The following is a 12268-nucleotide window of genomic DNA, read 5'->3' on the forward strand; positions in this document are numbered from 1 at the left end:
CTGCTGGGCAGAGGGGCCAACCAGCGGCGCTCTGCCCTTTTTTCCATCACTTCTGCTGGGGACTCCACATCATCCGATCTGCTTAACCGTTGGGGAAGGAGGCTGGATTCCTCCACACCCAAACTGTGTAGCTGCCATTGGGGAGGTGAGCTGGCTGCTTCCTTTTCCATTCCCTTATCTGGCTGCTGGGACATGTCTGTGGTACTGTCTTCCAGATGCACAGATCATTGCTGGGGAGGAAAGACTGCATTCTCCACCCTGGCCAACAGTTGGGGAGGGAAGATGAACACTTCCTCTCCCTTCTCCCCCTGTATCTGCTGCTGGGAAGTGATCGCCACCTTCTCGCCCTGAGCCTCCAGAACTGCCACAGGTGTGGGGCAGATGTCTTGAACCCTCTGTCTGGTGACCAGCGCTTCAGCTGGGGAAGTTCCTTGCAACTCCACAGATACTGCCCTTGGTGCTGGGCAGAGCACAGTGAAGTTTGGCCCTGATACCAGCTCTTCTGCTGGAGGCTCATCAGGTCGTTCTTCCTCAGCAGAAAAGTCTATTAATTCCCCTGTCTCTGCAACTGGTGTCTGGGGATAGAGGTTCACCATCTCCTGTCCATGGAACCCAGAATATGCTATAGGTACTGGGCAGAGGTTAGCAGCCCTCTGCTTTAGGAATGGCAATCTCCAGATTTTCCACTGCTGATTCTCTGGCATGCTGCTGGACAGGCACATTCGTCCATTCAAGATCATCCCATGCAGAATCATCAAGTCAGTCAGCACTTGCTGCATCCACCATAAAACCTCCGCGTCCATAGCTGCGGGGGCAGGTTGGCAAAGCACACTTTTACTCTGCCACATTGCCGACTCTTCCGCCAGGACTTCAGAGTTGTCAATTGGTATTTCCTGATGGTCCCAGGCAAAGGGAGCCTAGCAGCTGTCTCCAGCTCCCATTCCTGAACAGCCAGAAACTCTATCTTCCAGTGCACTTCCGAGACGTTCAGTAGCCCTTCTCTGAAATCCATGATTTCGTCCAACCGCCACTCCAAATCACTCCCAAAGTTAGAGTCCCCTGCCAGCTTCACATCCAACAGTCCCAGGCCGCCGTAGCTTAAGCCTACCATTGGGCTGTCATCCGCTATAAAGGGACATGCTTGGGATACATGCCACCAAAGGGCTCTGTAGCTCTCATCCAGCCGCATCTCTGCCCAGACCAGCCTGCTCAATTCAGCTGTCTGTTCCTTGTGCGTTTTTTCTCCCAACGGCACGCACAATCCATACTGCGACCAGTACCTTTCCCGTTTGGAGGGGAGAACATTTCCGTGGTGTCGCTGTAAACGGGCTAGCGCTTCCTTCCAGAGTTCGCAGCGGATCGAATCAAACCATCCCAGCAGGACCTGCTCTGATACTGGTCCTCTGTGCTGTATCTGCTTCTCTCGCAACCTCCTTTCGAATTCCTCTTCCATGACGGCTGGCATCTGTACCTCTCCTCTCCTGCTATCTGGATCCAGGTGGAGGTTGGATGTCCCAAACTGCAGGCAGTATCCCACTGCTGATTACCAATGTAACGGAACGGCCCACTCTCCGCTTGAGTGCTTCCGTCATATACCGCTTCCTATTCGTCTCGATATAGATATCAGATATTCCAACTTCTCTCAAGCACACAGCGAGACGAGACTTGTTTGTCTGCTGAACATGAAGTGTTTATTAGAACCAAGAATACAACCTTATATACAGTTAGAGGAGGTAACCAGAACATAAATTAACATGAGCTAATTAATCATTTACCCAGACTAGGTGACTCATAGATTTGACCTTTTAAGGGTAGACGTCACGTCTCCTTGCTCACCTTCTATACAATACACATTATCATAAGTGTAAACACATGACATCTTCACACAATAGCAGGGTAAATTAGCACAGAGAACAGACAGATGGCTGGATGTGACGGCATTAGCATCTCCTTACACTGTATGTCCTAACAGTATGAATCAGTCACTCGAAGGCCCCTTTCACACGGGCGGATCAGTAATGATCCGCCTTTGTATGCTCAGCGGGGATCGCTCCGTTGATCCCCGCTGAGCCCTATGGGGGGATCAGATGAACGCAGACCGTATGTCCGTGTTCATCCGATCCAATCCGCAGACTGAAGGAAATATATAGGGTTTTCTTCCGTCTGCAGAATCGGATCATTGCGGAGGCGGACAAGATCGGGTGTTGGCGGATGTTCATCCGCTGACACCCACAATCTCAAAGGGACCAATGTATGTCCCTTTTTCATCGGATGGATGAAAAAGCGCACATACGGTCCGCAGGTGTGAAAGGGGCCTAATATGACATATATAGGGTCCCCATGCATACAGCTCACAAAGAGCACCGTTCCCCCAAATGCCAGGGCCCATGATCACAAGGCAAGAGGCTAGCATTCAGTCCCCTCCAAAAGCCTCTGTCCCGGGTGAGTATGTCGCAGACCTATTTTACAAATTTCAGTTACCCCAATGTATACTGTTTTGGTACCGACAGCTGCGACATGTAGCTAGAGCAGTTTCCCCAGCCGCCACTCCTTCAGGCTGATCCTATTGAGGTATGTGTGTCCCCTGGAGATTTAGACACGCCTTTATTACCATATCCAAGTGTTTACTTGGTGTTTTGGCACTATTTGCACAGCCACAACTAGATCTTCTTGTCTCAGACAGATCTTCTTTCTTCTGTCATGCAGGTAGTTAGCGAAAACACAGTACTTCCAGGAAATATGTGCAGCAGCTACGGTGACATTTACCTTTCTTTTTTTTCTAGAAAATGGCTTATGCAGTTAATGAAAATATTCATTTGGTTTGTATTCATACCTGTAACAAGAAGGCACAGCATGAGGGTTGCTTGCGGAGTTTTTCATGCAGGCTTTTGGGGGACCCCCATGGCCTGCAGGCAATTAAAATAAAACTAATACAAATTTTACAAAACTTTGTGTTTTTTTTGTTTTTTACTACCAGGCCCACTTAACTGCATAGGCTATTTCTTGAAATGGTTAACTTGGCCCTTCACCCCTTGTCCTGGGGGAAAATGTTCTGCTAGCCGTGTAAACCGGGCTGCAATATTCTGAGGTATGTTCTTTTGTTGGTCTCAAACTTCACACCACGAGAGATGTAGTTCCTTCCACTGAACCCAAAGCAATCTAATAGTTTGTAGTATTTTAGTAGACTTTTAAACTTGGTTTGCTTAACCCCCACTGGGAGGCACACCAGCCACTTAAAGGCGTAAACGTTAAGCATATAGTTCTCTAAACGGGCTTCATCCTCCCAAGCACACTATTTTTTGTCAGGGTTTTGGAATCCCAGTTCATGACACGAGTGTGCTGTTCCTTTAAGAGGGCCTGTGTCGATGACCCCATCAACCGCTTCAAAGGTAAATGTCTCCTAAACAGTTCAAGTTTTAGGAGATATTATGACCCCTTTTACACTAAAGCGTTTTTACAGCGTTTTAGTGTTAAAAATAGCGCTATTTAAACGTATATAAAACGCTCTCCATGCATCTCAATGGCCCCATTCACACTGAATCCTGCAAGCAGCATCTTTGGAGCAGCTTTTGGGCGCTGAAAAAAATGCTCCAAAAACGCCCCTCTCCATTGAAATGAATTGAAAGCGCTGTAAAAAAACCTTGCCCTTTCACACTTGGGCACTGCAAAAACGCACTCTCCTGTGCTAGGAGGGGGAAATCTCCTCTCCTGTGCTAGGAGGGGGAAATCTCCTCTCCTGTGCTAGGAGGGGGAAATCTCCTCTCCTGTGCTAGGAGGGGGAAATCTCCTCTCCTGTGCTAGGAGGGGGAAATCTCCTCTCCTGTGCTAGGAGGGGGAAATCTCCTCTCCTGTGCTAGGAGGGGGAAATCTCCTCTCCTGTGCTAGGAGGGGGAAATCTCCTCTCCTGTGCTAGGAGGGGGAAATCTCCTCTCCTGTGCTAGGAGGGGGAAATCTCCTCTCCTGTGCTAGGAGGGGGAAATCTCCTCTCCTGTGCTAGGAGGGGGAAATCTCCTCTCCTGTGCTAGGAGGGGGAAATCTCCTCTCCTGTGCTAGGAGGGGGAAATATCTTCTCCTGTGCTAGGAGCGGGGACTCTGATGAAGGGATTATGTGAAATACTAATAAGTTTATGCTGATTAACTGTTTTTTTTGTGCACTACAAAAAAACGTGTAGTGTGCAAAGGTATTTGTTTATATTTTTTTTCAAACTGTAGTCCGGCCCCCCAACAGTCTGAGGGACCGTGAACTGGCCCCATGTTTAAAAACTTTGAGGACCCCTGTACTAGAATCTCCCCAAAGTAAGGAGAATGCCTGTAGGTTCCATAACAGGTTGCCCTCATCTCTTGTAACCTGTGACCGCTTTAAATTTACAATCCCCCCCCTCTTTGGTCACCAGGGCTTGTAAAGAGTAATATCTTCCAAGCAGACACTTACATTTTTCCTAAACATACATGCTGACTTGCGTTGCTTGCTCAACCTGCTAAAGAAAACTTGCTAAAGAAAAAAGTTCTGTTTTCTGTGTAATTTTATGTGCTTGCTTTTTTTTTTTTTTTCCTCCCCTAGTTTCCCTGATTGTTATGCAGCAGAATTTAGCTCCTTGCATGAGGTTGAAGAAGGGCAAGGAGGAGTGCCTCTGGAGCACTTTATTACCTGTGTTCCTGGTGTTAACATTGCAACGACACAAAATGGGGTTAAAGTAGTTAAGTGGATACATAACAAGCCTCCACCCCCAAATTCTGGTGAGTTTTTTTATATATATATATATATATATATTTTTTTTTTTTTTTTACTTCAATAAGCCAACCCTATTCTAACCCCTACTTGCTCTGTTTGTAAACAAACAAAAAAAAAATGCTGGCACACCCAACATCTAATACAAAAGCTTTTATTGGTCATAAAGCAAGAGAACCGTGATTAATTGTGCTTGTGTATTTTGGCCTTCTAGCAAAGCTGTTTAATTCGTAGATATTTTTTTAATTGCACTTTTAGGTGAACAATACAGAAGCTGCTAGCACAGCAATATGCTGGACCCGTAATTGATGTATTTGACTTTTATTTCTAGTCATTTTTCCAATTTACTTTTATTAAATTATGCTTACAACCATAACCTAATATGGATGTACTAGGTTAGACCATCACAACTAAAAATCATTTAAGACTGTAAGATACAGCCTTTAATGCTTATTTCTTCACTGTTCTTTTTCTAAATATGATTTTTCCTCCTCCTTTATATCCCAAACTACAAATTACCTTAGGGGATTACAGGTGGGATTCCCCCTTCCCCCACCCTCCTCCCCCTTTCTGTTTAGATCTCCTCACCACCATTAAATTTATACTCAGTGTCAAACTATCTTCAAGACACTGAGTGTATTTTTACTTGTGCTAGCTAACCGCAAGTTAAACAGGCCATGTATATATGTTCATATTTTATGTTGATTCCTATTGTTTTCCCTTGTGTATCTGACAGTTCTCTCCACGGTTGTGGATCCAATTTATTTGCATTTATTCATGAGTGTATGATATTTGTGTAGACTGAACACCAACGTGTCCGGACCGCGCTACCTGTCTGTCAGTGTTCTGTCATTGTCTTGTCTATATGTTGTTTTCTTACATTTGGTAGCCACATTCATTACCTATGGTTACCAATCTTTCATGTAGTGTAAATATTGTTGTGCTTATTCTTCTTTTTACCTTTTGATACCAAATAATAAAATGTAGTCTTTGTATCATAACCAGTTTCTGATCACTATATTGTTGCTCAAAGTAACCCCTTTTAAGCCCTCTGCTGGCCGACAATCCCCCTTCCCCAACTCTCTTCCCCTGTTTTTTGACTATATCATTCTTTACAGCAACATTACCCAATAGGGTACTCGATCTATTATAGTGGTGACACTTACCACCCATACAACAGTGGATACTTGCGCATTCCCCTTTTGATTTAAATAGCACAGCAATATGATATAGCCTTGGCTCAAAAATCCACATAAAGCAGCGCTGTGCTATTGCTAAATCTAATTTTATAACAAACAATACAGTGAATTGTAAAACATGTGTTATAAACATAAATGATTCCACAATCCCAAAAAGCAAAAAAAATTGGTTTGTAGTGTAATCCTCTTGCAAGTGCAGGTATGTGATAAACCGCCTCAAATGGTGAACCACAACACCTCAGTGCTCCTCCACAACATTCTATGTATAACATTATTACAAAAATATTTAGGGAAGTTAACCACTTCAGCCCCGGACCATTTTGCTGGTCAATGACTGGGCCACTTTTTGCGATTTGGCACGGTCTCGCTTTAACTGACAATTGCGCGGCCGTGCGACGTGGCTCCCAAACAAAATTGGTGTCCTTTTTTTCCCCACAAATAGAGCTTTCTTTTGGTGGTATTTGATCACCTCTGCGGTTTTTATTTTTTGCGCTATAAACAAAAATAGAGTGACAACTTTGAAAAAAATTAATATTTTTTGATATAATAAATATCCCCCAAAAATATATAACCATTTTTTTTTCCCCTCAGTTTAGACCACAGGTGTCAAACACAAGGCCCGCGGGCCAAATCCGGCCCTCTAGGCCATTTCATGTGGCCCTCGCTCCTCTACCTGCAACTGCAGGGGAGCTTCAGCCCTCCTCTGGTCCTACTCCAGACCCTGTACTTTCTGCTTTCAAGCAATGCATCCAGCTTCTTCCCAGCAGCAGCATAAGGAAAGGGGGGTGCACTGGGATGTAAGGGAGAGTGGGGGACTCAACTTCTGATGGTTGGGTGGCTCTTGACATCTAATCTAAAAGGGGAAGGGATGCGCTGGACATCTAATCTTACAGATACAACCGGCCCTTTTGAGGGCAATCATAATGGTAATGCGGCCCACAATGAAATTGAGTTTGACACCCCTGGTTTAGACCGATACGTATTCTTAATTTTTTACATAAAAAATATTTATTTTTTCTAGTAATGGCGGCGATCAGCGATTTTTATCGGTACTGCGACCTTATGGCGGACACTTTTGACACATTTTTGGAACCATTGGCATTTTTATAGCGATCAGTGCTATAAAAATGCATTGGTTACTGTAACGGGAGTCACTTTAGGGGCACAGGGTGGATGAGAACCCCACTATGGTCTGTGCTAGTCACATTTAATGCGGTCAGATATTGTATATATTGTATATATATTGTGTGTTGGCTGATGTATACTAGTAAGCTTGCTGTGATGATAGGGGTGGGGTGTGATTGCATTCCATTGTCTATTGTGGTAATTAAGTCTGCTATGTGGATTGGAGCTTGGTAGACAGTCTGGATACCTATTATGGGATGTTTAAGTGTCTTGCTGTGAGGAAAGGGGGGGAATCGCTCCAGCAACCCCTCCCCCCCCCCCCCCCCCGCTAAGACTGTTTACTGAAGGAGAAGTTTGAACACACCTGACCTGTATCACCATTGTCATTGGACAATTTAACTCACCCTGTTTCCCAAGGGTGGGAGGGATGTATTTTGAGGAGAAATGTGTTACCATGTGCAGATAATAAAGATTCATTCCCTGTTTTAAACCTCAAACAGAGCTGTGTGTCTCGTTTCTGGGGGAATTCTTATGGGTCATGTTTGGTTGCCTGATTGTGGAGTGTCGATAAGCTGTCGTGGATGGGATGGAAGGTCGTAAACGGTGGTGACCGTTACAGTTACTGTGAACATTTCACTGGCAGGGAAGGGGTTAACACTAGGGGGCGAGGAAGGGGTTAATTGTTCCCTAGGTGAGTTCTAACTGAAGGGGGGATGGGACTGACTAGGGGAAATGATAGATCGCTGTTCATACATTGTATGAACATGCAATCAGTCATTTCTCCCCCTGACAGGACCGGGAGCTGTGTGTTTACACACACAGTTCCCGGTTCACGCTCTAACGGGCGATCGTGGTTGCCCAGCGGTGATCGCGCCTGCCACCAGGGGCGAGCAGGGGGTGCGTGCCCCTAGTGGCTGAAATGCAAAATCACGTAATATTATTTTGGAAATAAGACGCCAAGGAAAGCACATGGCGCAAAACCATTCATAAAATAACTATAGGTTATTTTATTTAAATATTTGTATGGTTTTGCGCTGTGTGGTTCCCTTGGTGTCTAATTTCCCTAGGAGTATATCTGAGAATTAGATGGGATCAGTGGACCGGTCTTTGTCACCTATTCTGTTTGTGTGCGTGTGTGTGTCCACAAAAATTTGAAAAAGTCCTGGAATACTAGCTAAGTAACTAGGGGTGCAACGGATAATAAAACTCACGGATCGGATCGATCCTCGGATCGGATCATTTTTCGGATCAGCAAAAAAATAAAAATCTTGTTACACTCATTAAGGGAACCCAGAAGGCAGGGGAATGAGGGGGCCAAACTTCCGAGTAATACCGACACAGTGAGATCACTTGGCAGTGGGGACGGGTACCTGTCAAAAACGCTCAGGGAGGAGGCTGATGAGCGGAGCTTCCACTTTTTGGTGGTACTCTGCTTTAACCACTTGACTATACTGGACACTTAATCCCCCTTCCTGCCCAGGCCAATTTTCAGCTTTTAGCGCTGCCACTCTTTGAATGACAATTGCGTGGTTATGCTACGCTGTACCCAAATGTAGTGCATTTTTTTTCCTACCCAAACTGGGGCTTTCTTTTGGTGGTATTTAACCAGTTCAGCCCCGAAAGAATTTACCCCCTTCCTGACCAGAACACTTTTTGCGATACGGCACTGCGTTGCTTTAACTGACAATTGCGCGGTCGTGCGACGTTGTACCCAAGCAAATAAAGAAAAAATAGTAGCCAAAGTTGGCTGTAGAATATCTGTGTGTATAATTATAAGATGGTGGGAGGGGGGGGGGAGAGGTAGGGAGGGGAGGGTAGTGGGAAAAGTGCGTCTTCTAAAGTTAAAACAATGTGATGAATGATGTATAAATATTGTTGTATTTTAAACGGACGTTTTATATTGGAGAAAAATAAGGGGGGTGTGTATGTGTGTATAATAAAAAAAAAAATATATATATATATATATAATTTATTAGGGCTGTGGAAATTGACTATTAATTCATCGATTAATCTTTAATTTTTTTGATCGATCAAAATTATTTTGATTGGTACTCGCCTCTCCGCCGACTTCCGGCCCTTCAGGGAGTTCCGTCGGAGATCCGGTGACGTCATGGACACCGGCGGGGCTTACCGTATCCATCTGAAGGGCTCCTTTGCTGTGCCTTCATATCTGCATGCCGGCGGGACCTTACTATCTGCCACACGCAAGGGCTGTTACACTTCCCTCTATCAACCTGGGATTCTACAGCCATCCACTGGGAGTTGTGATAGTTCCCTTCATGAGACATCTAAATGCCGACGGACTGATGTTAACTTCTCCTCATCTGGATTCAGCAGTGGCATCGTTGTACACATTTTTATACCAGTATCATACTTGGCTACATGTTTTTATGACTGCTTTTGTTACCGTTTGGTATTACTCGCACGATTTTTACAGTTTATGTAGCTACATCGATTTTATCTCCAGTGCAATATTTATTTTGTTACCTACTTGAAGACTAATAAAAGTTTTAATGCTATTCCCATCGAGCGCTGCCTTTTGTGTGTATCCTGTTATCCATTTTTCCAGTGGGTGGTAGCTGCATTGGGAATCGGCCTGCAAGGAGGAGATCAGCTAAAAGTAGTTTGATCTGCATGTGCGTTATAATTAATCGAAATTATTTGATTAATCGATAAAAAAAAAAAAAACGCCCTTATATATATTATAAAATTATTTTGATTGGTATATAAATTAAAAGCTCAAACAAGAAGGGCCCTCTGATTCCTCCTGTTTTGTATTGTAACTATACTGTCTGCCCTCGTGTTGTAAAGCTTTGTGCAGACTGTTAGCGCTATATAAATCCTTTTATTATAATCCTAAAAAAAAGTACATTAAAATGACTTGTAGGCATGCAACAAACAAATCCGATCCCAGCAGACTGTCGGCTCATGGAAAAACAAAGCCACAAGTGTCGGCTCAACATGCGTGATGTCAGTATCGGGCCAATCCGACATGTTTCATTGTCCATGCCCTTCTCTTAGGAGCAGGCTGAACCGTTTTCTTAGATTCACTTGTATTGGTTGCCCACCAGTTGGACTGCTTTTAAACAAGTCAACTTCCCATGTCCCTCAATGGATGCAAAATTAAAATTTGTTAGATTTTGTAGTACAAAAATGTTTTCGCTGTTTGAGGGACATGGGCCCCACCAGTCCAATCTACTTGAATTAACACCAAGCCCAAGAAATTTCTGTTTTCTCCACTGTGATCAATACATCGACTGTGTCAGCATTTCTGTTGTGGTAAAACTAAAGAGATGTGTAGCTGGACACCAGCACTTGCCAGACAGTATGCAATCTGTGGGAGAGTGAGCTGATCATGTCTTGATAAGGTGTTCTTTTGTTTTTGTTTTTTGTCCCATAGATCCTTGGATGTTGCGTTCAAAGAGCCCAGTTGGGAACCCTCAGTTGATACAGTTCAGTCGAGAAGTGATTGACTTATTAAAAAATCAACCCTCGTGCATTATGCCGGTCACCAAGTTTATACCAACCTATCATCATCATTTTGCAAAACAATGTCGTGTTTCTGATTATGGCTACACTAAGCTGATGGAACTGCTTGAGGCTGTGCCACATGTTCTGCAGGTAAGCAACTTCAGAGTAGGGAATCTTCATTGCTTTCTTTAGTTAGCTGCATAACTAATCGCACCTTCTTTCACATATGAAGTTCAGCTTGCCTTCTTCCCTGACATGTCACCAGAAAGTTAGTTTTGTTTGAGAGTTTAAAGGTTGTGCTTACATTTGAGAAGATCTTAATTCTGGGAGAAACGGGTGGAGTTTTTAGGCCCGGGGGGGTGTCAACGAACATCCGATCCAATCTGCTAAAAACATACTGGGTATTTGTTTCCCCCATTTGTCTGGTGGAAAGGATAGCTAAACGGACAGCTGGTATGTTTACATCCGACCATCCATAGAGGTGAGTGGGCTGTATCTGTGTCCCATTTAAGCTGCCCTTCTCACAATGTTAAGCACCATCTTTGGCTTCCCCACCATTTTACAATTACACAGCTCTATCTCCTTGCTCAGAAAACTACCAACAAAGTGAAAGTGGATAAGAACAATGGGAAGAATGGGATGTTGGCGGTGCTTAATAGAACGAGTGATAAGATGATAAAATTTTATAACAATTTATTAAAACATCAGTTTAGTTTTTATACAGTACATAGTACACCATTTAAAAACAATTTGTCAGAATTCGGATTTTGGGTTGCTGGAGTTCCCCAATATTGAGCTACTGGTCGATTTAGGATGTTTATTTGACCCGATATATTTCGCCGTAGTCGGCTTCTTCAGGGGTTCTAGAAGCGACCAGAATTATATATCCAGCTCTGAGCAAAAAATAAATGATAAGAAACAACATGTAAGGAATTTGTACATCATAATTTCATCTAGATATCAAAATGTTACACATACAATATTTCATTGAAGAGGATGTAAGCTGACCTGACATCTCGGATGAAGAGAGAGACTGACACCAATCCTGGAAAGCCCCACAGGACCCAAGGGACAGCTCGGCCCCACAAGGGGTGAGGAAGCCCTACACCGAAGTATCCGTGCTGCGTAAGGGCATAGGCTGGACCATAGGGAAGGAATTAGGGACCAAGCTAAAGGGAACACATAGCACCTAATGAGTATCATGTTCCGTGCATATAAAGAAGTTAATTACTAAAAAAAGGGGAAAGAATGGCACTTACTCGCATAAAACAAGGTTTTGACACACAGAAGGCAGTCAGGGAGCCTCGTCTTGTTAAGTACAAGAAAGGAGAAATGGCCTATTCAAACAGCCTTAAAAAGAAGACAGAAAAAAAAAAACATATATATATATATATATATATATATATATATATATATAATCAGAGGTACAAATAAGAAAGAAAAAAGAGAAAAATAATTTTTCTATTTAGTAAATCATATTAAGGTATGAGAATATATCACACCAATTACCACTAGGGGTCACTATATTGAGTTATAAAAGCAGAAAGTTTGAAAAGACAATACATATAGCAGCCAATACTAGATTGGCAAAGACAAGAGCCAATACTAGATTGGCAAAGACAGGAGCATTTTTGAGCAAATACAGAGTCCAGGCAAATAAACACCCATTTTGTGGACCATAGGGAGAAAAGAAAGTATTTGGTAATCACCTGTATGAATGCACGGGTCAGGGGGAACGATTGCA

General features: G+C 43.6%; 1 protein-coding gene across 4 annotated transcripts in view; it reads left to right on the forward strand.

Moving 5' to 3' along the window:
* Positions 1 to 12268, forward strand: part of MARF1 (meiosis regulator and mRNA stability factor 1) — a 444629-nt gene that overhangs the window by 272736 nt on the left and 159625 nt on the right. For all 4 annotated transcript variants that reach the window (XM_040356921.1, XM_040356923.1, XM_040356922.1 and 1 more), the window contains exons 16-17: positions 4562 to 4737; positions 10454 to 10674. In XM_040356921.1, the coding sequence (XP_040212855.1) occupies positions 4562 to 4737; positions 10454 to 10674 (397 nt within the window). The remainder of the gene's footprint in view (positions 1 to 4561; positions 4738 to 10453; positions 10675 to 12268) is intronic.

Source organism: Rana temporaria, chromosome 6 (genome assembly GCF_905171775.1).
Source record: "Rana temporaria chromosome 6, aRanTem1.1, whole genome shotgun sequence".
Lineage (NCBI taxonomy): Eukaryota > Metazoa > Chordata > Amphibia > Anura > Ranidae > Rana > Rana temporaria.